Source organism: Hyperolius riggenbachi, chromosome 7 (genome assembly GCF_040937935.1).
Source record: "Hyperolius riggenbachi isolate aHypRig1 chromosome 7, aHypRig1.pri, whole genome shotgun sequence".
Classification (NCBI taxonomy): Eukaryota; Metazoa; Chordata; class Amphibia; order Anura; family Hyperoliidae; genus Hyperolius; species Hyperolius riggenbachi.
This window is the reverse complement of record NC_090652.1, coordinates 233660078-233683792: the sequence shown is the minus strand read 5'-3', so window position 1 is coordinate 233683792 and position 23715 is coordinate 233660078. Positions and strand designations below refer to the sequence as shown.

General features: G+C 44.1%; 1 protein-coding gene across 5 annotated transcripts in view; it reads right to left on the bottom strand.

Annotated features, from left to right (window-relative positions):
* ERBB4 (erb-b2 receptor tyrosine kinase 4) overlaps positions 1-23715 on the bottom strand; it is a 1342090-nt gene that overhangs the window by 518651 nt on the left and 799724 nt on the right. For all 5 annotated transcript variants that reach the window (XM_068245390.1, XM_068245391.1, XM_068245392.1 and 2 more), the window contains one exon: positions 10019-10144. In XM_068245390.1, the coding sequence (XP_068101491.1) occupies positions 10019-10144 (126 nt within the window). The remainder of the gene's footprint in view (positions 1-10018; positions 10145-23715) is intronic.

Below are 23715 nucleotides of genomic sequence, written 5' to 3'. Positions count from 1 at the left end.
TTATGAAAAAATATTGTGGACTACATGGATATGCACAGCTAAAATATTTAACACACAAATCCAATAAATATGTAAAAAAGCTAAATGGACTCTTATTTATTTATTTCTATTTATACATCCTCTTTTTCCATACATTCACGGTGCATCTGCTATAGTGAGCCGAAGTACACAGGCTGACAAAATCTTATGGTAAATGGCAGCTGCTGCTATCTAAATGACGATTACCTCTGTGTAACAGCATGTCATAATTTTGTAACTGAACTGCATATTCTGCAATCAGCTCCTTCTCAGCCCAGCTGCCGCTCACTTTACACGTTCACAGCTCTTCTCCAGCCCAGCTGCCACTCTCTTTTCATATCAGTATGTCACATGCCGGAAGCAGAGACATTTCACCCATCCTATGTGATCTGTTGTCTCCAGTCTGTACTACAGACCTTCATGCACAACTTTCTGCTAAGCAGCAATACTATGCTAGGAAGAGCAGGGGCATAACTATAGGGGAGCAGTACCTGCGACTGCATGGGAGCCTAGAGGTTTGTGGAGGGCCCCAACTACTAACCTATATTTCCTCTGATACTCCAGATCAGGTGTTTTGGTGGCTACACATGTTTTGGGTCTAAAGATTCTTATGTCCACGCTTGTTTTATGACCCATGTAAAATGGGCACCCAGGCTGTGAGGGTCACCAAGGGGAGGAGAGAGAACGGTTTTGAACATCAAGGGGCCCCATCAAAGGTTTGCTGGGGGCCTCATGATTTGTAGTTAGGCCCCTGATGAAGAGGGAAGACTGACTAGATCATGGCCCGCCTTGGGATTACGGGTAGCTTACACACAGGTGAAATATCTGGGAATTAAAATCCCCAGGGATCCCACCCAAATTTATGCCCTAAATTATACACCCCTGTTTAAACAACTTAAAGAGCAATTAGACAGATGGGATAAACTTCCAATAGGCCTAGCAGGAAGGGCAGCTCTTATAAAAATGACCACCATGGGAAGACTGCTCTACCCCATGCAGACAATCCCACTCCTTATCCGGCACAAGGACATACAGCTACTTGAATCTGCTTTTAACAAATTTCTCTGGCAGGGCAAAAAAACCCGTATTGCATTAAAAAAGCTCCAAATGACAAAACTTTTAGGGGGGCTGAATATGCCAAATATAAGGCGATACAACTTAGCGGCACTATTAAGGCACGTACAAGATTGGGTAAAAGGAACTAGTAAATACTCAAACTTAGCACTGGAAGCGGAAATTGCAAAGCCATGGGCGCTCGTGGGTCTTCTACACTCAAAATTAACTGAAATACCTGTCAGACTCAAACAAAATGTAATTTTTAAAGACACCATCTTGACATGGAGGGCAGTTAGGAAAAAGCTGGGTCTCCATTGCTTAATCTCCAAGTATATGCCGATATGGGGGAACCCTCACTTCCCAGTAAGTACCACACAACAGTTTTTTGCAAATTGGGACCAGAAAGGAATCAGTAAACTGGGCAACCTCCTGCGTCTGGATACTGGCAAGTGGATGACCTTTGAGGAAGTAAAAAGGACGTACATGATCCCTAAAGGGGACGTCCTCCCATATCTGCAAATTCAATCTTTTGTAAGGTCGCATATTGCCAGTGTTTCAGATGTGGCTTTGCCAGATGACTTTGATAAAATGCTAAATCCAGGGGGGCCTCTAAAAACATTTTCAGAGTTAGTGCAATGCCTAGCGGGTATAGAGGGCCCTAAATTAACATACCTTAGCTTTAAAGCATGGAGGAAAGACTTCCAAGATGAGGACTTAGAAAAGAATATAATACAAGGCCTTACTGAGTTTAGATCCTATATTATAAACGAGCAACATAGAACCTCCCACCTCCTGTTTCTGCATAGAGCGAAATATGCTTTTAATATTAAATATACCCACCCACCAGAGCATTACGTCCCTGAGTGTCCCAAATGTTTAGAACCAAACGCCAACTTAACGCACTGTGTATGGAGATGCTACGTGATAGACCATTATTGGGACAAGGTAATGGAATATGCAAATAAATTATGTAAAAAAAAGGTCTGTAAAGACCACATGTTATGTCTATTTCACAGCCACAAAGTACAAACTGGAAATAGCCAAGAGATCCCTTCAGCGCTCTTTCATATCATATTAGCCATGGCCAAGCGGGTTATCTTCCTAACATGGATTCAACCACATGCCCCCACCATAAATATGCTACGGAAGGAACTTTTATCCCTCTTTATACTGGAAAGGTTACAGGTATCCCAAAATGTGGAAAAAAGAGCTAAAAACTTTTTCAGAACTTGGAGAAACTATATATTGGACACCTTCTCACCTGCGGAAATAAATGAACTGATGGGGAAATTTGTACTTACCTCATGGTACTGCCTGGAGGACATTGGTGGATCACTGGGACCACTTAAATATCATCCCCCAAAAACAGGGGTCTGCGACCAAGAGTTAACGGCTTAAAATAATCTGTTATAAGACACACTGGTGTAGCTTTTTGAAAACAAGTTGTGTGCTGAGAGACTGGGGTTTTTGTTTGGGGTCGGGTTGTTGGGGAAAGGGGGGAGGTACGGGGAGGGAGGGAGGGAGGGACCAGTAGTCCTAGTCTGCGACGAAATTGCACTACATGTATCACCCATATGTAATATCTATGTACTGTGTGATGATGTATGTAGACCTAGGTCTGCAAGGATGGAAAATGAAAAATGCAAATAAAATATATTTGAAAAAAAAAAAAAGAGGGAAGACTGGGAGGCCTCTGGCTATGTGACACAGGGAGAGACTGCAATACGAATTGCCCAAAAAGTCGGAAGATACATCGACAGAGGACATGGGATACCTGAACAAATATAGGACTTCCACCAAAGTCGATTAGAATTCGGAACAAATGTTCCAGGTGACAGATGTTTGACCTGTGCACTCAGCTTTAAAGTAACCAACAAAAAGAAGAAAAAAATGGATATTAACATCTGTACTGGGAAACCTCCATCCTCTTGGAACCTACAATTCCAGTGCTGGGTCCCTCTGTACGCAATCGACAAAAGCCTTTGAACTAGGTTTCTTATGGCCAAATTCCCACTGTATATGCGCACATCTGGGCAGGGCATGCACAAATAAGGTGACACTGACATGACCAATCGAATGAAGATTTAGTGGATGGAGGAGAAAAGACAGGCACACGCCCAGTCTGGATGCATTACTACATGACCTGGGTCTGGCAAAAGAAAAAGAGCATCCTGTGCAGGAACATTGGGCTCTTAGAGGATCTGAGAAAACTTCATCCAGACACTCACCACTACTGGGACAAGTATTCAGATCTAAATACCTCCCCGCCTCCCCATCACAGGTTTGATATAAAGTCCATCTTTGGTCAAATGTTAAAATCAGAGAGCAGGATCAGTCCTAAGTACAGAAATGCCCTTGCTATTTTACTTTCTGATAGACTCTTTTGCCACAGTGAAGTAGTAGGCAGGCTACCTCCCCAGGACTCAGTATTCGAGGACCAGGTCAGGGATGGCTAGATCTGGCAATCCACTGATAGTCCTAACTCCCATAGACTAACATTAAAGTGTAACTGTTGGGCATAAAATCAAAAATCAATTCTTTATTTTTATCTGGTAAACAAGTAATACGGATGCTAATCAGGCAATCCAAAAGTTAAAATCTCTATTACTTTTCTTGTTTAAAAGAAAAGGAAGTTGCAGGGCATGCTGGGTTGTTCTTTTTTGCTTCTGTACATTAGTTAAGTCTGAGGGGAAATGAAGCAAAAAAAGACAACCCAGCATGCCCTGCAACTTCCTTTGTGCGGCAACGTACCAAATAAGAGTCAGGTAAACTGGGTGATGATCATTTATAAACAAGAAAAGTAATAGTGATTTTAACTTTTGGATTGCCTGGTTAGCATCTTTATTACTTGTTTGCCAGATAAAAATAAAGAATTGATTTTTGATTTTATGCCCGGCAGAACTACTGCGCCTGCGCAGTACAGCCCGGCGGACGTCCGATGACGTCAGCGCGCCGGCGTGGGACGCAGAAGTGCCAGGAAATGGAGCGCAGAAGAGCCCGACCTGGCCGCCGGCCTGGCCAGGTCGGGTCGGGCACCGGAGACCACCGGGAGCCTGCGGAGCGGCGGCGAGGGCACCTCCTGCCTGCCACAGGCTGGAGGAAGCCCCAGGTAAGTGGAAATTTATTTTTATTTTTAAAATCCCCTCCCTGAACCTTCCCTTTAAGCAGAAATGTCAATGAGCCATGTGAGTGTTGGTCTATTGGAGCTAAAATCTAGCCTAGGCAGTAGCAACATAGATCCCATAGAATGCCAGGCACCAGTAATAGGGTGCAGGCTTCATACCACTACAATAGAGAAAAGGACCATATTACCAAGTAAGACAACCTTGACAGTAATATACTCTACTGTCTGATTTTAATTTTTCTTATCCCAGCTGCATTTGATGTAGTCTGAGAAAGAGTCATAGCAGCTCTCACAGGTGCTGCTCTCGGGGTTCATACTTGGACATATTTGGGTATTCCCATGCACAAGGGAAAGCAGCTGAATGGAACTTGTAGTTTTCTGCTTCTACATAGGAATCATCTACACCGCTGCAGCTCTGCTTCTGAGACAGAAAACCGCAGAATTTCACATCATCAACATGGGTTTACTAAAAACAAGTCTTGAATGACCAACTTACTGAGTTTTTATGAAGCGGTGAATGCAAATCTTGAACTTGGGGGAAAAATAGACATGTACCGAATATACTCGCATATAAGCCGACCTGCATATATGCTGACCCCCCCACTTTTACCTAAAAAACTGGAAAAAATGATTGACCCCCATATAAGGGGTAGGAAATGCTGGCCGCCTTATTCCCCTAGTGTGTCCCAGTATAGCTAGTAAAGTGCCCAGTATGGGTAGTTAGTGCCTCAGTATAGCTAATATAGTGCCCAGTATGGGTAGGTAGTGCCCCAGTATAGCTAGTATAGTGCCCAGTATAGGTAGTATAGTGCCCAGTATAGCTAGTATAGTGCCCAGTATAGCTAGTAAAGTGCCCAGTATGGGTAGATAGTGCCCCAGTATAGCTGGTATAGTGCCCAGTATAGCTAGTATAGTGCCCAGTATAGTTAGTATAGTGCCCAGTATAGGTAGGTAGTGCCCCAGTATAGCTAGTATAGTGCCCAGTATAGCTAGTGAAGTGCCCCAGTATAGTTAGTATAGTGCCCAGTATAGCTAGTATAGTGTCCAGTATAGCTAGTAAAGTGCACCAGTATAGCCAGAAAAGTGCCCAGAATAGGTAGGTAGTGCCCAGTATCGTGGTTCCCGCCCAGCATCCCCCCCGCGGCCGCCGCTTTTACCTTAGCCGGCGACGCTTCTTCTATTCCCCTCTCCTGCCTGCTCCATAATTCACAGCAGCGCTCTTCACGGCTGCTGTCTGTGATGAAGCAGGAAGCAGAGAGCGTGGCTTTCTGTAGCGGCGATGTGTATCGCCGTTGCCATGGGAACCGCTCTCCGCCTCATCACAGACAGCAGCCGTGAAGAGCGCTGCTGTATAGAAGAAGCGGCGCCGGATAAGGTAATAGCAGCGCCGGCCGCGGGGGGGGGGGGGGGATAGGACGGCGTGGAAGGTTATGGGGGATCACATGGCTCGCATACAAGCCGACCCCTTAACTTTTGACCCACTTTTGGGGGGTCAAAAACACAGCCTGTATGCGAGTATATACGGTATACCTGGAGTTTGCAAAAGCTTTTGATACTGTTTCCCAAATTAGCCTAGGGTAGAAGCTGAGGATGGAGGGACTAGGGTAAAATGAATGTACATGGGTACACTGGCTGACGGGCAGAAAGGAAAGGGAAGTAGTAAATATTTCATAATAAAAATGAGAAACTGTTAGCAGTGGGGTCCTACAAGGCTCAGTACTGGGTCGATTTCTCTACAACTTATTTATTAATAATCTAGTAGATGGAATACATACTAATGTACCATCTTTGAGGATAGTAAAAAATAATGTAGAATTTTCAACACTTCACAGGATAGTGAGAGATACTACAGAAGGATCTTGGCATCATGAATATATGTGCAGGCATTTGGCAGATGAAATTTAATGTTGATAAATGTAAGGTAACGTGTCTTGGACCTGCCAATGGCAAATCACTGTACTTAATGGCATACAACTTAAAAAAAAATTGTGTCCAATGCTTAGAGGCAGTAGAGTAGCTAATCAGCTAACTGAAATGGGTACGTGTACCCTTTTGACTTGTACCCACTTTTTTCATTGGCATGATTTAACAAGGGATTTTAACAGCACTGATGTCCTTCCTGAAGGCTAATACTCAGCGGGCGATACTTGTGGCGATGTTAACCGATGTTGGGCAACATTGTTTAGCATAGGCATGTTAAACGGTGTTGCTTCCCACGGCAATCGCGCATCATTTAGCAACGGTCACAGTGGTTCAGATTGGGTAAATCCCTGATGACTCCCATGCAAAGTACCATGATACCTTGAAGTCTGGTTGCGCTGTCATGTAACATTGAGCATACTCGCCAGCCGGAAGGTGGATCGGTGGAGTGCTCATCACCAGGAAGACGTCGCTGGATCCATCTCCCTGCATCGCGAGGCGAGTACATAGCAAGTGTCAGTGTTACATCAGAATGATTCATGAATGGGAAACCTTCTGGCAGATGTGGCAAAGCTCAGGTACAGCACAGCAGAGGAAAGAAAGCAGAGCAAATGAGTGGAAGGTTCTGTTATCTTCCATAAAAGTTATACATCACTGTCCAGTGCATTGTACTCTTATATAAGTCTGTGCCCCAGTGCTTTTTTCCCAAGATATGACCATCAAGGATATATGTGAATGAGGAAATCCTCTCATCACTGCTAGCTTGGATCTGACTTTTTCTTGAATATTGGTGTGATTGTTATGGTGCCTTTACCAATGCATTTTACTTCTTTTCAGGAGCATCTGCAACAGGAGAAGGAGATTTTTTTGAACTACTTCCCACCCATTGACTTATTAAACGTCCATATTGCACTAAGTCGTTAAACAAACAAAAATAAGTAGTAGTAGTAGCAGCAGTAGTTTCCTATTTTATCACCGTGTTTTAAATAAAATTGGCAGTTAAAGTCATGATTTGTTTTTACTATCTATGAAGTATGATAGTATGATAGTATGTACTTTATACTGGTTGAACTCGATGGACGTATGTCTTTTTTTCAACCAAATTAACTATGTAACTATGTAACTATGAAAGAAGGTGCCTAACCCTAAAACCCCACTAGTAGTGCCTAACCTTAAAACCCTCCCTTCCTGACACCTAACCCTAAAACCCCCTTCCTGACACCTAACCCTAAAACCCCCTTCCTGATGCCTAACCTTAAACCCCTCTTTCTTCTGGGGGGGGGGGGGGTCCTTATCTCCCATCTCCATCAGCCAGCTATAAAATTTGAGATGAAGATGTGTGCTGGTAATAAACATATTGACCACTTACTACAGTTGAGGCAGTATATCTATGCCCCGCTGGTGGCTATTAATGGCTCCAGGGGCGTAGATATACGTACCTCGCTGCGCCATCGATATGCGTGCTCCTGTGCGTGCTCCCGCTCACATTTTTCATCATGGCCCGCTAGCAGACAGATCAGCGAATGGGATCACAGTTTCTATTCACCAATCTAAGTGTCGGTGTTAATGATAGCTGGCATCAAAGAGATTTTGCGTGCAGTTATTGACAAAATGAAAGTGAAAACATAAACATGTTACTTCGGGTAACGCATGTATATAATAAACACTACACATAACGTTAGGGATAAACCAAGGGGAGACAGCTAGTTGCCAAATAGTAAACTACACCCTAATACAATACATTACTAATACTTTTATTTCCCATTAAAATTAACCCCTTACTCCCCCCACTCTCCCATAGTTACCAAAATTAAATATTTGTATTATATTTAAAAAAAAAAAAACATAAATAGTTACCTTAGGGACTTCTCTTTTTTAATATGTATGTCATGAGGGTATATTACTGTTATTTTTGCACTGAAGGGCTTGTAATAAGTGCCGGACGCAAAACTGAAAAAATACACCTTTATTTCCAATAAACTATTGTCACCATACATTTTGCAGATGATACAAAATTGTGCAGAATCATCAACTCTCAGGAAGATAGTGTCATATTGCAACAGGATCTGGATAGGATGGCTATATGGGCACATACATGGCAGATGAAATTCAATGTTCATATATGTAAAGTCATGCATTTTGGTCGTACCAATGATCTAGCACCATACAAATTAAATGGGATACAGTTGGGGACATCAAACTTGGAGAAGGACTTAGGAGTACTCATCGACAACAAGTTAAATAATCGTACTCAATGCCAAGCCGCTGCAGCTAAAGCTAACAAAATTTTGGGATGCATTAAAAGGGAAATAAAAACTCGAGATGCTAGCATAATATTGCCCCTGTTTAACTATCTAGTAAGGCCACATCTGGAATATGGAATTCAGTTCTGGGCACCACATTACAAAAAAGATATTGCAGTTTTAGAGCAGGTGCAGAGACGAGCAACAAAATTGATACGTGGGATGGAAGGTCTCACTTACCAAGAAAGGTTAGATAAACTGGGTTTATTTAGTCTAGAGAAAAGACGCCTTAGAGGTGATCTAATTAACATGTATAAATACATCAGAGGGCAATATAATAGCTTGGCGGATGTGCTTTTTGTCCCTAGGCCTTCTCAAAGGACTAGAGGACACGATCTGCGCATGGATGAAAAACGTTTTAGCCATTTATTTAGGAAAGGGTTATTTACAGTAAGAGTGATTAAGATGTGGAATGCATTGCCACAGGAAGTCGTTATGGTAAACTCTATACCTGCATTTAAAGGGGGCTTAGATGCTTTCCTTGCGTTGAAAGACATCCATGGCTACAATTACTAGGTAATGCCTAATGATGTTGATCCAGGGATTTTATCTGATTGCCATCTGGAGTCGGGAAGGAATTTTTCCCTTTTGGGGCTAATTGGACCATGCCTTGTAAGGGTTTTTTCGCCTTTCTCTGGATCAACAGGGATATGTGAGGGAGCAGGCTGGTATTGTACTTTATACTGGTTGAACTCAATGGACGTATGTCTTTTTTCAACCAAAATAACTATGTAACCATGTACATTGTACTAGGGACATAATTTAAAGGTTGTAATAATCGGGACAAATGGGCAACTAAAATGTGTGGTTTTCATCCACAGCAGCATGTTTTATTTTAAAACTATAATAGTTGAAAATTTCCATTTTCTTCTTATTATTCCTGTTAAAATGCATTTAGAATAAAATAATTCTTAGTAAAATGTAGTTCCCAAGGAAAGCCTAATTGGTGGCAAAAAAACAAGATATAAATCATTTCATTGTGATAAGTAGTGATAAAGTTATTGGGGAATGAAAGGGAGGAGCGCTGAAAAACCCCTCAGTGGTGAACTGGTTAACATGGATCTAAACTCAGAACTTTGTTTCTGCTCTAAAAGATTAATCACAGAATGATAATCTTTTTGGGGGAAAAATATTTAACTCAAGTCACAGCTGCTGATAACACAAAGAGCACAATGCAGTGTACTTTTACAGCAACTAAATGTGGAGTAAATACTTTTTATTGTGTGCTGTGCAAGAGTTCGGGTCCACTTTAACTTTCTGCTATGTGTTTGTCTTCAAAGCAGCAATCAGGTCCATTATAATATAAAAGTCATGTTTTAAACAGGCACCACATAGGTCAGATTCCTATTGACTCTGAAAATAGTGGGAAAACAATGCAGACAAGTAGGGTTCCGCATCATAGCCCTGTCTTTTCACCACATATAAGGCAGTAGGGCTGTGAAGTGAAGGCACCACAGGCCTCATCACATAAAATGAGTACCAGCCAAAAACACCTGTCTGGTCTGTGGCAAACCTGGAAACATTCCAGCTGGAAACCAATACCTTTTACACAAATGCAGTTTGTTCTGATAGCATAATCCAGCAAGCATACACTTACAGTTTGGATTTCTGTTCATCGACAACACTGTAGCATTGGGATTGTGAACAATATCATGCCAGTTAATGGTGTCGGCATAACACAGGAAGTCATTGCGGTCCAGGTACACGCCACCATTCAAGATCTCTGAAGAGGAAACATAACAAAGCAAAGTGTAAGAAAACAATACAATGGATGTTTTACATGTTTGCAGTATGATGAGAACCACACTTCCTCTGTCATGCAAGGTGCTTACAGAGCCTGCAGGAGAGCCAATTACATGTCAAGTCAATTAACCTCTTTCTAGGTATTGAAAGACTTGAAGACCTACCACACAGTCAACTCGTATTCAGTGTCTCAAACAACAAACTCCTAATTGTGATCCTCTCTCAATGCTTTACTCTAATAAAACTATTATTGCAAATTCATATGAAGGAAGCAGAGCATTAATTGTAACAGAGAATGCCAAGCAGCCAGCTCTTTGCCAATTCAGGACAATGAAGACAGAAGCGGTTGACTGTACGCAATGCCTATTGTGTTGGCAGAGCTCACATTCTCTGTTGAACTCTTTGCTTGGATTCATGAACGGTTGTTAATTAAGATTGTTTTGACCAAAACATCCATGGATAATGACAACGGATGATCGTGCCAGAAAAGCTTTTAAATCAACTAAATAAAGGGGGGAAAAGAGAAAGACAACATCCAACACATTTCTTTTCTCCAATGTTGTCGTTCTTCATTGACATCAAGTGAAGTATCTTTTAGAACAGTTCAACCACTAGATAAAATAGACACATTCCCCTGTGTGCTGTCTGGGGTGATATGTACCCAGAGCTGCTGGTTTTATGCCATGTTTCTGACAATGGAAATAAAGTTGTTTGAAACGAAAATGTAGTCATGTTTTTTGTATTCAACTATTAACCATTTGCAACCATAAAAAAATAATAAAAAAATAAGGAGCAAGAGGCTAAGAGGAGGATCATTCAGAAGGAAACCTAGGCAGGTGCCTGGGGCCTAGTGGGAATTAAAGGACTCAGCTGTTATCTTCTCTTAACCCTCTCGCACCTCAGTTTACCAAACATACCATAAGGTAGAGCTAAAACTACTTCTTTGTCCATGGCTCCATTTCTAACTTTGAAAAGAGCTTTTCACATTTGGCCATGACAAAGAAAATGAAGTGGTGGGTTATTAACAGTCTATATAATGAAGAAACACTACCAGAGAACTGACATATTGTGGTGATAATCTTCAAAATGATTTCTGCTATGCTGTGCACAAAAAATGACTTTCTGCAAAGTCCTTTCCTTTAAGGTTGACTGCAGCCATTTTAAGTGCGCCTGGGCCCTGTTATGGAGGTAGACTAAGGCCTGAATCATGAATTGCTCTAGCCCCTTCCTCTCTCATTAAGCTGATTCCATTGGTCACCTGCCACTAGACCAGTGTTCACCAATATCCCATGACTAGAGGTGTAGTTACGTATCATGGGGACCCATTGAAAAATGTTCATGGGACCACCAGCCATAGGTATACATAAGCAAATACTCCCTTCCTCTTCCCTACCTATGGATTTGAGTGGGTTTAGCACTGGGCAGTAACATACAACATTACATACATGCATGGAGATATGTAGCGTATCCCAGACACAGGCAAGTAATGGATGTACTAGGGCCCATGACAACTCCTAGGACCCATGGAGCTGCTGTCTCAGTTGCTATATTCCTGTGCATGACTACAGATGGTGACAGGTGGCCAGTAGGAGCAATTTTCTGAGGAAAGAATGAGCAATTATTATTTACAACTCAGGTTGGATGAGGTGAGGTTAAGTAGCTAGTTGTGAGCTGGTTAAGTGAGGTTCAGTGATTTGTTGTAAGCTGGTAAGGTGAGGTTCAGTGGCAAGCTGAGAGCTAGTCAGGTGAGGTTTAGTCTCTAGTTGAGAGTTTGAGCAGGACTTAGCAACAGAAGAAGTGGGGGCCAGTTGCAAGTTACTGGTTGCGAGAAGGGATACGTGACAAAAGAGGTGGAATACATTGTTAATTAGTAGTTGGGAGAAGGGATACCCAAAAGAGAAATGGGGCTTGGTGGCCAATTGATGACAAGAAACAAGACAAGATGTGGGATGGGATTCAGGTGACTGTGAGAAGAATTTTGCAACAGAGGATGTAGTGTCAGTAACAGCTGATGGTTGACAGCTGAGTTTACTAATATTAAAGGAAGGGAGAAGGCACCCTAATATGTGATGTGTGGAAGGGATAATGTCAACTGGATAAAGCATGAACAAATATGCTTACCTCTAAAAGAAGGGGGTAGCCCAAATAAATTAATAATTTTTTTATAGAAACCAGACAATTGAATCATCATTCAAGTGTCTGGTTTCTATAAAAAAAATGTATTAATGTATTTGGGATACCTCCTTCTTTTAGAGGTAAGCCTATTTATTTATGTTTTATCCAGCTGACATTATCCCTTCCACACATTACATCTTGGGGTGCCTTCTCCCTCCCAGTAATATCCCCCACCAACCCACTCAGCTCGGGGTGTTGGCCATGCATGTTGGTTCCTTGGAACCCTTACACTCCTTCTTCTTTTCCTGGAGAGCGATCTACATTGTCGAAGACTAAAGAACCCGAGTGAGGACAGGCTTTCCTCACCAGCTGTTACACTGTGATTGCCAGTCTTGCAACCTATTCTTATGAATATTCTGCACATACAGTTGTTGAGTGTCTCATACCCTCGACGTGCTACACTATCAGGGGCTCCTGGTGCCCCTGTCTCATTTTTTGTCTACTTTGGAAGGTCCTTGGACTCCATTGAGACCACACCCTCTGAGTTTACTAATAGTAAAGGTGGAGCTCTGTGAGTTATTGAAGATAGATAGCACTGCTTACTAAAAAAAACAAAGAGCTAAGAGCTAGTGCTCAGTAACTTAATAGTTTGGAAAGAAAATCGTTAAGAAGAAGGGTGAGGTTTACCTGAATGAAAAACTTACCTCACAGTCAACTCTTATTCTGTGTCTTAAATGATAAACTCCTAATTGTGATGCTTTCCCACCACTTTACACTAATAAAACTATTACTGCAAATTACTGCAAATTGGTACGAAGGAAGCAGAACATTAATCGTAACAGAGAATGCCAAACTGCCAGGTTTTTGCCAACTCAGGACAACGTAGACAGAAGCGGTTGACTGTACGCAATGCTTATTGTGTTGGCAGAGCTCACATTCTTTGGTGAACTATGCGCTTGGATTCATGAATGGGTGTTAATAAAGATTGTTTTGTCCGAAACATCCATGGATAATGACAACAGATTATGGTGCCAGAAAAGCTTTTAAATAATCTAAACCAAGGAGGGAAGAAGACACAGCTATCACATTTTCTTTGTACGATATTGTCTTTCTCCATTGACATTAAGTGACTTATCTTTTAAAACAGTTCAACTACTAGATACAATAGACACAATCCCCTGAGTTCTGTTTGAGGTGATATGTGCCCAGAGCTGTGTTGGTTGGGAACAAAATAGTCAAGAAAAACAGTGCGGTTTTACCTGAAACTTCCTGTTAACCCTTTCAGGTTCTCACATTCCTGTACAGGTATTCCCCATGTCATATTATAAAGATTAATGAAGAGGCAATCTCCTCCTCTGCTACCAATCTCAGTGCCTTGCTCTGACGCAAGAATAGGTCCCGTATAATTGGTCCCGTATAATTGTAAGATGCTCCTTTAACCCGCTGGAACATGTTTGACTCCTCTACATCCCTAAAAGACACTCAACATGAGCCGATCATTTTTTATGAAAATTTTAGCTAAAGGAAATCAGAAATTCTTGCTCATCACTTATCTTGAATTATTAATAGAAAGTGCTTTATTTTACATACCATGCTGGTTCAGCATAGTCATAATAGTCCATCATTTGAACTCTTGTTAACCTACATTGTACAAGTCCATGCAGTTCTCATAATAATAATATAAAGGCACCATTCAAAATGTATTAACAGTTAACACAAACTCCATCTCTGTTTGCAAATAGGGCAATGAATTGGGATGTGCATGCAGTACTGTAAACATTTTATTAACCTATATAGATTTTATACTCCAGACTTGTCTCATAAAATATAAAACAGTGACAATGAACGCAGAGCAACTTCAAACACGCAGTGAATGCTTCCCTAAACATGACATTAATGGCAAATTGCAGTTAATATTTAATACAGAGGCTCCAAATCAATTTGCCTCCTAAAATCCACTCTCATCTGCCAGCATTATATAAAACAAGTGGTTAAAATCCCTCCCTGCTCCAATAAACAGTTTTATATTTAATCAAGTGCATTAATATTCCACTAGCTACAAAAGCCGTATTACTTTCTGTGCAAGGTAAATTAAAACTGCCATAGCTAAATATTAATAATACAAAAATCAGGTTATTTTTATTACGTACTAGACCATGCATAAGCTGTTTTGCGGTCTTATTCCATGTTAATTCAATCAGGAATCCCCACAATTTCTAGGAACTCACGATAAGAAACTCTGATACGTTTCCACTGTAAAGAAGATTATACCTCGTAGGTTATTAGAGGCTTCATCTGCCACTGAGCTTAATACAGATTATTGGCTGTCCAATTTCTGAGTGACAATCTGCTGCGCTGACCCAAGTCATTTATCACCGCACTACTGCCCTCTGCTGAAAACTGTTACAGCAAAGCGACATAAACTGAGTGTTTAGGTGATGTTACACGTCTTATTATTATTATTCATTGATGTACCACTGGCATTTTCCACAGAGCTTTACAGAGCACAGTGAGAAGGTTATCGTACCAGCTGCCCCATAGATTCACTCACAATCTTGGGCATAACAGTCATCCCTGTGACCCGTGCCATCACAGGGGGGCAGAGGCTTTAGGGGCCCTTCCTCTTTCCTGTTCCCAACCGCAAGTGGAGCCGATTAGCAAGAAACACAAAGTGGATGGGGTGTGTGAGCACCCTGGAGCAAAAGATACAAGAGAGAAAACGGGAGCCCAATGGTGCCGTATGTCAAAGTAACACAATTTGTGGAAAGAATTAAGCAAAAGTAAAAACGTATTTTATACAACCAGGGGGCCTCTTTATCCCCTATATGCGATTTGCAAGACAACCTCCCCGTTCGCTCACAAAAACCATCCCTGTCACCTCCTCTTGCCATGCAGAGTAGCGAGTAGCGAAAGCATTTGTAATTTTTTTCCTGCTTCTAGGCACTGCTTCACAGCAGAACACTCCCTGCCTTTTGCTGGCTCTCAATCATGTGACCTTCATGGGGTTCAGGGACCAAGGGGCCCCATGCTATCATTTTTGCAGGGGGGGGGCCTATTAAGTCTAGTTACGCCACTACTCACAATCTCATCCCAACCAAAGTTATATGCCCCTTCTTCTTCCTGGTCTAAAGCCAATTTGTGGGAAACCTGTTACCTTAGAGGGAAGCCAAGTTGAGAGGAATATGGAGGCTGACATATTTATTTCCTTTTAAACAATACCAGTTGCCTGGCAGTCCTCTAGGCCCTGTGTCTCTAATACTTTTAGCCATAGACCCTGAACAAGCATGCAGCAGATCAGGTACTCTGGGGCCCGGTTTACACTAGCGTTACAGTGGCAAAAGGATCCATTTTCACTCAGTTGCCACTCCGTTTCTGTCCTGCTGCTTCCGTTCCATTTCCTGCAGCAAGTATGTTTACTGCTATGCAAACCAGAGAGGTAAAGGAAGTCAGCACTAGATGCTAGACTTGGCAGCAGTCTGGAGAACAATGGTGGCTCACTGTGCCTCCGGACCATAAAGCATTACATGACCGAATCAGAAGAAGAAAGTTTAGGGGGCACCAGATGAGGCTGCAGTTAACATTGCACCATTTTATTGTAAAATATTTAAAAAATGAAGGCCCTCTCAATCTATGCTCAATTGTTTTATTACTTGATTATTGATCAGGAGCTGTGCTGACCAATCGGGAGATTGGTCTCTGAGGAAGCGAGCAGCGCCTGTGAAACGTCTGTCAGGCCGCAATCACCCTGACTGTAACGGTTATGTGTGCTGGGAATAAAATGGTGTCATATTAACTGCAACCTCATCTGGTGCCCAGAAACCTTCTTCTTCTGATTTGGTCATGTTTACAGCTATGCTGAGGATTTGCCATATGGTAACATTAATGTGGCACATCTTAGCACCATAGTGGGGAGGCAAGAGGGAATCTCAGCTAATGCTTGTATGACGAGAAAAAGGGTGCCCAGCTGAAATTAGAATATCAGTAAATTAGCCAATAGTCTATTGTTATAGTGCAAATGACAATAGTGAAATACTGGTAATTGATACCGAAATTATACTACAGCTAAACTTAACCCTATTCTCTTATCAAACCCTCTCTCTATCGATGCCAAACCTTAACCACACCACGGCTAACTTTATCCCCTTCCCTCACCACTAACCTTAACCATCCCCATGGCTAACCTTAACCACCCACACTCCTATGGCTAACCTTAATTACCACATTGCTAACCCTAATTGTCTCCACCCCTGCTGCCAATCTGCCGGAAACCCCCCACAATTTTTCAAGCTCCACCATAGGCGTGTGCCCACTTTTTTGTAGCCATGTTTTGAATTGCGGGCACACAAATTTCCCCTTATTACCATTATTTTTATGGGTGCCTATGGTGGCACCGAAATTTCAGCTAAAAGCAGATGATCCTGCTTCCTAATGAACACTTTTTTTTCCTTACTGGAAGAATGTGAAATGAGCGCTCTACGTTGTAATGCCCTCTTTAATATTACACAACTTGCACTAATAAATATATGTAAAGAAAATAGCAGGCACTATTACCTTGTGATTCATAGTAGAATACCAGTAATTTACCAATATTCTCCTGGCAGCTACCCCTGGCTTCCAAATAAAAATGAATGCATCTGTGTGCCCCCTAGGAATATCTTCCCTTACAGTCTTTTGTGAAAACACAGCAGGAACATAGAGACAGATTATCCAAAAGGAGGTAAAATCTCATTTTGGAAAACTGTGAGCAGAACTAATGCCCCCAGTAAAATACTGACCCAGTCTGAGTCCAGTTCTGGTGACAAACGTAAAATATAAAAACCTGATAGAGGTTGTGACCCTAACAGGCTGAAAATACAAAGTTCTGGACAAACCTTTACAACCAGCATAAATAAGTGCCTAAGTCTGTTCTGACCACCATTCCGGCATTGCACGGTGCTCATACGGTGACCTCCATTAACTGGATCGAATCGGCACAAATCAATTAACCACTTGAGGACTGCAGTGTTAACCCCTCTAGTGACCAGGCCATTTTTAGTTAAATAGGCCACTGCAGCTTTAAGGCCAAGCTGCAGGGCCATACAACTCAGCACACAAGTGATTCCCCCCCCCCCCCCCCTTTTTCTCTGATCGCCCCCCAAGTGTTTGTTTTTTTATAAATATTTATTTATATTATTTTTTAATAAAATCCTGCTTTTTTTGTTAACTTTATTACCCTCCCTCCCCCCGCCAGCCAATCAGCGCGATCGGCTGTGATAGGCTTCAGCCTATCACAGCGGATCGTTTCCCTGTGTCCCAGGGGGAAAGCCGTGTCACACATAAAATAAACAGTTATAAGTTAAAAAGGTTGTATTTTTCCATTAATTTCCAAATTTATTTTCTTTTATGCAATACCAGTTGCCTGGCTGTCCTGCTGCTCCTCTGCCTCTAATACTTTTAGCCATAGACCCTGAACAAGCATGCAGCAGATCAGTAGTTTCTGACATTATTGCCAGATCTGACAAGATTAGCTGCATGCTTGTTTCTGCTGTGTGATTCATACACCACTGCAGCCAAATAGGCAACTGGTGGTATTGTTTAAGGAAATAAATGTGGCAACATCCATATTCTTCTCACTTCAGTTGTCCTTTAACCTTCTTGCTGGTTATCCCGAGCTCAGCTCGGGGTAACCTGCCCAGGAGGATTTCTCAGGCCCCGCTGGGCCGATTTGCATAATTTGTTTTATTGCTCGCAGCTAGCACTTTGCTAGCTGCGTGCATATTACGACCGCCGCCACTCGCTGCCAATTCACCGCTACCCACCGTGCCGCGCTGCCCCCCCCACCCCCTCCAGACCCCTTGCGCAGCCTGGCCAATCAGTGCCAGGCAGCGCTGAGGGGTGGATCGGGATCAGGGGCGCCTCTAGCCATTGTGTCACTCCAGGCGAGAAAACCTGTGGCGCCCCCCCCCCCCCCCCAATGAAAATAATCGTAAGGCAGCAATGTTTCACCATAAAATAATCGTAATGCGCCAATGCTTCACCAAACAATAATCGTAATGCAGCAATGTTTCACCATAAAATAATCGTAATGCAGCAAATAATCGTAATGCAGCAATCTTTCACCAGAAAATAATCGTAATGCAGCAATCTATTACCAGAAAATAATCGTAATGCAGCAATCTTTGACCAGAAAATAATCGTAATACAGCAATCTTTCACCAGAAAATAATCGTAATGCTGCAATCTATTACCAGAAAATAATCGTAATGCAGCAATCTTTCACCAGAAAATAATCGTAATGCAGCAATCTATTACCAGAAAATAATCGTAATGCAGCAATCTTTCACCAGAAAATAATCGTAATGCAGCAATCTTTCACCAGGAAAAAATCGTAATACAGCAATCTTTCACCAGAAAATAATCGTAATGCAGCAATCTATCACCAGAAAATAATCGTAATGCAGGAATCTTTCACCAGAAAATAAACGTAATGCGCCAATGTTTCACTAGAAAATAATCGTAATGCACCAATGTTTCTCCAGAAAATAATCGTAATGTGGCAATTTTTCACCAGAAAATAATCGGAATGTGCGTAGCGTTTCACCTGAAATTAATTGTAGTGTGGGCAGTGTTTCACAGGCACCTCTGGGTACAGGAGAGGGAGAGTGGGAAAGAAAATAAGTAGATAGGAGAAGGCCTGGCTGGTGCTCAGCTCGGGGTAACCTGCCCAGGAGGATTTCTCAGGCCCCGCTGGGCCGATTTGCATAATTTGTTTTATTGCTCGCAGCTAGCACTTTGCTAGCTGCGTGCATATTACGACCGCCGCCGCTCGCTGCCAATTCACCGCTACCCACCGTGCCGCGCTGCCCCCCCCCACCCCCTCCAGACCCCTTGCGCAGCCTGGCCAATCAGTGCCAGGCAGCGCTGAGGGGTGGATCGGGATCAGGGGCGCCTCTAGCCATTGTGTCACTCCAGGCGAGAAAACCTGTGGCGCCCCCCCCCCCCCAATGAAAATAATCGTAAGGCAGCAATGTTTCACCATAAAATAATCGTAATGCGCCAATGCTTCACCAAAAAATAATCGTAATGCAGCAATGTTTCACCATAAAATAATCGTAATACAGCAAATAATCGTAATGCAGCAATCTTTCACCAGAAAATAATCGTAATGCAGCAATCTATTACCAGTAAATAATCGTAATACAGCAATCTTTCACCAGAAAATAATCATAATGCAGCAATCTATTACCAGAAAATAATCGTAATGCAGCAATCTTTCACCAGAAAATAATCGTAATGCAGCAATCTTTCACCAGGAAAAAATCGTAATACAGCAATCTTTCACCAGAAAATAATCGTAATGCAGCAATCTATCACCAGAAAATAATCGTAATGCAGGAATCTTTCACCAGAAAATAAACGTAATGCGCCAATGTTTCACTAGAAAATAATCGTAATGCACCAATGTTTCTCCAGAAAATAATCGTAATGTGGCAATTTTTCACCAGAAAATAATCGGAATGTGCGCAGCGTTTCACCTGAAATTAATTGTAGTGTGGGCAGTGTTTCACAGGCACCTCTGGGTACAGGAAAGGGAGAGTGGGAAAGAAAATAAGTAGATAGGAGAAGGCCTGGCTGGTGGTGGTAGGCTGGGGGCCCAGGGCAGCTCAGGCCTGCCTGGTGGTGGGCTGGAGGCCCCAGGCTCAAGCCTGGCTGGTGGTGGTGGGCTGGGGCCCCAGGGCAACTAAGGCCTGTCTGGTGGTGGTGGGCTAGGGGCCCCAGGGCAGCTCAGGCCTTCCTGGTGGTGGGGTGGGCTGGGCTGGAGGCCTGTCTGATGGTGGTGGGCTGGGGGCCCCAGGGCAACTCAGGCTTGTCTGGTGGTGGGCTGGAGGCCCCAGGCTCAGGCCTGGCTGGTGGTGGTGGGCTGGGGACCCCAGGGCAGCTCAGGTCTGGCTGGTGGTGGGCTGGAGGCCCCAGGCTCAGGCCTGGCTGGTGGTAGTGGGCTGGGGGCCCCAGGGCGGTGGTAGGCTGGAAGTGGAGGCCCCAGGCTCAGCCTAACTGGTGGTGGTCAGCTGGGGGGCCCAGTCTCACATCAGCCTCAAATTTAAAAAAAAAATCATTCAAATTGGCAGTTGCCTGCCCAGTGCCCACCCCACAGTAACCCACCTTGAAGCTTGAGTCCTCCTCCTGCTGAGCTGTCAGTCAATGGTGTGGCTGGCTGGCTGCAATGCCAATGAGTCCCCGGTGCTGCTGCTGGTACTCGGAGCAAAAAGCGGCAAGCCTCTCTGAGCTCACTCTGCCTCTGAAGCTGGACGGGCGGGTGAGCCAGGCAAGGCAAGGTTGAGCGGCGCGCTGCACACTGCTACCTGTCACGTGACGGACGTCGTCACGTGACACAAATTTTACCATCACAAACTTTCCCTTGCGGGCCGCTGTGCCTGGTAACCTGGTTGCGTGCCATACGTATACACACTGACAGTGTGCATAATTACCCAGGGCCAGCCCCCCTCCTCCTTCTCCTCCTTTCTGAGTCTAAACCGCAGCCAAATTCAGACTTGCGGCGGCCGCGGCCCGCGGGGGGGCTGACAGGTTGACAGCTGAGGCTGAGCCCCCTGCTCAGCAAGAGGGCAATTAGGATCCGGCGGCGAGTCACGTTTGCGGGGAGGTGGAGTTAGAGGCGGTGCCGCCGCCGGGCACAAGGAAATCAAAGAACCCGGGCCGTGCGGCTGCTGCTATGAAGAGGGGGCTGGCCAGGCTAGAGGAGGAGGAAAAGGGTGGGACCAGAGCTGGCCAGCGTCATGCCTATTGGCTGGGGGAGAGCATAGAGGCGGCAGCAGCGGCGGAGCTCGTGGTTCATCATGTAAACAAACCACGTGCTCCAAGTTGTCACACGCACAGTGTGTAGTAGCGGCGAATCTTCCCCCCTGCGGCGGCGCTCCCCCCCCCCATCTTGCCGCTCCAAGCCTTTGCCTGGATTGCCTTACGCTAGGAGCGCCCCTGATCGGGATTCCCTCTGACGTCCCAACGTCATCCCGCCCCGTCGCCATGGCGACCAGGGAAGCCCAGCAGGAAATCCCGTTCTGAACGGGATTTCCTGCTTACTCTGATCGCCGGAGGCGATCGGAGTGGGTGGGAGGATGCCGCTGCTCAGCAGCTATCATGTAGCGAGCCCTGGGCTCGCTACATGGCTGCCCCCTTGCCGCAGGAATTGGACTGGCAAGGGGGTTAAAAAGGACTTACTGCAACCCTTATCTCCTTATTTAATTTCTGAACTCAAAAAATATATCCACACTGTCCATTAGTGTTGGGCGAACAGTGTTCGCCACTGTTCGGGTTCTGCAGAACATCACCCTGTTCGGGTGATGTTCGGGTTCGGCCGAACACCTGATGGTGTTCGGCCAAACTGTTCGGCCATATGGCCGAACTAAGAGCGCATGGCCGAACGTTACCCGAACGTTCGGCTAGCGCTGTGATTGGCCGAACGGGTCACGTGTAGTGTTGGGCGAACATCTAGATGTTCGGGTTCGGGCCGAACATGGCCGAACTCCGAACATAATGGAAGTCAATGGGGACCCGAACTTTTGTGCTTTGTAAAGCCTCCTTACATGCTACATACCCCAAATTTACAGGGTATGTGCACCTTGGGAGTGGGTACAAGAGGGAAAAAAATTTAGCAAAAAGAGCTTATAGTTTTTGAGAAAATCGATTTTAAAGTTTCAAAGGGAAAACTGTCTTTTAAATGCGGGAAATGTCTGTTTTCTTTGCACAGGTAACATGCTTTTTGTCGGCATGCAGTCATAAATGTAATACATATAAGAGGTTCCAGGAAAAGGGACCGGTAACGCTAACCCAGCAGCAGCACACGTGATGGAACAAGAGGAGGGTGGCGCAGGAGGAGAAGGCCACGCTTTGAGACACAACAACCCAGGCCTTGCATGAGGACAAGAAGCGTGCGGATAGCAATTTGCATTTTGTCGCCATGCAGTCATAAATGTAATACAGATGAGAGGTTCAATAAACAGGGACCGGAAACGCTAACCCATCACAGATGTTCATTGTTCATGTTACTTGGTTGGGGTCCGGGAGTGTTGCGTAGTCGTTTCCAATCCAGGATTGATTCATTTTAATTTGAGTCAGACGGTCTGCATTTTCTGTGGAGAGGCGGATACGCCGCCGATCTGTGACGATGCCTCCGGCAGCACTGAAACAGCGTTCCGACATAACGCTGGCTGCCGGGCAAGCCAGCACCTCTATTGCGTACATTGCCAGTTTGTGCCAGGTGTCTAGCTTCGATACCCAATAGTTGAAGGGTGCAGATGGATTGTTCAACACAGCTACGCCATCTGACATGTAGTCCTTGACCATCTTCTCCAGGCGATCGGTGTTGGAGGTGGATCTGCACGCTTGCTGTTCTGTGTGCTGCTGCATGGGTGTCAGAAAATTTTCCCACTCCAAGGACACTGCCGATACCATTCCCTTTTGGGCACTAGCTGCGGCTTGTGTTGTTTGCTGCCCTCCTGGTCGTCCTGGGTTTGCGGAAGTCAGTCTGTCGGCGTACAACTGGCTAGAGGAGGGGGAGGATGTCAATCTCCTCTCTAAAGTCTCCACAAGGGCCTGCTGGTATTCTTCCATTTTGACCTGTCTGGCTCTTTCTTCAAGCAGTTTTGGAACATTGTGTTTGTACCGTGGATCCAGAAGGGTATAAACCCAGTAATTGGTGTTGTCCAGAATGCGCACAATGCGTGGGTCGCGTTCAATGCAGTCCTAGGCCGAAGAGGTCATAGCCTAGGGTCACAAAACCTGTTTATTGGGCAATTTCAATGGTGGCGAGTCTGACGTACATAAATCGCAGCAATGGCCGTTAGCAACGTCTGAATCTCACGAAATGTCTCATGCAGGTAGAAGACATATTGTTAGACTTGGGCTCCAAAGATGGGTTCCCTACATCTCTGCAAACCAGAGTTACAGGGCTCCAAATTTGGTAAAATCCCCCATAGGCTTTCATTGGGCCTCCTATTTACAGTTCCAAAATCTCACATCTTTTCAAAGGGCAATTACTCAGCAGTGGCAAATTTTCTAGCATTGTAGGGACCCTTAGGGGGAACATGACTGGTGAGTTTCGGGCCCCTAGGCCAAAGAGGTCATAGCCTAGGGTCACAAAAACCTGTTTATTTGGGCTATTTCAATGGTAGTGATGGTGACGTACATAAATCGCAGCAATGGCCGTTAGCAAAGTCTGAATCTCACGAAATGTCTCATGCAGGTAGAAGACATATTGTTAGACTTGGATTCCAAAGATGGGGTCCCTACATCTCTGCAAACCAGAGTTACAGGGGTCCAAAATTGGTAAAATCCCCCATAGGATTTCATTGGCTCCCTATTTCACTTTCCAAAATCTCACATCTTTTCAAAGGGCAATGGCTCAGCAGTACCAAATTTTCTAGCATTGTAGGGACCCTT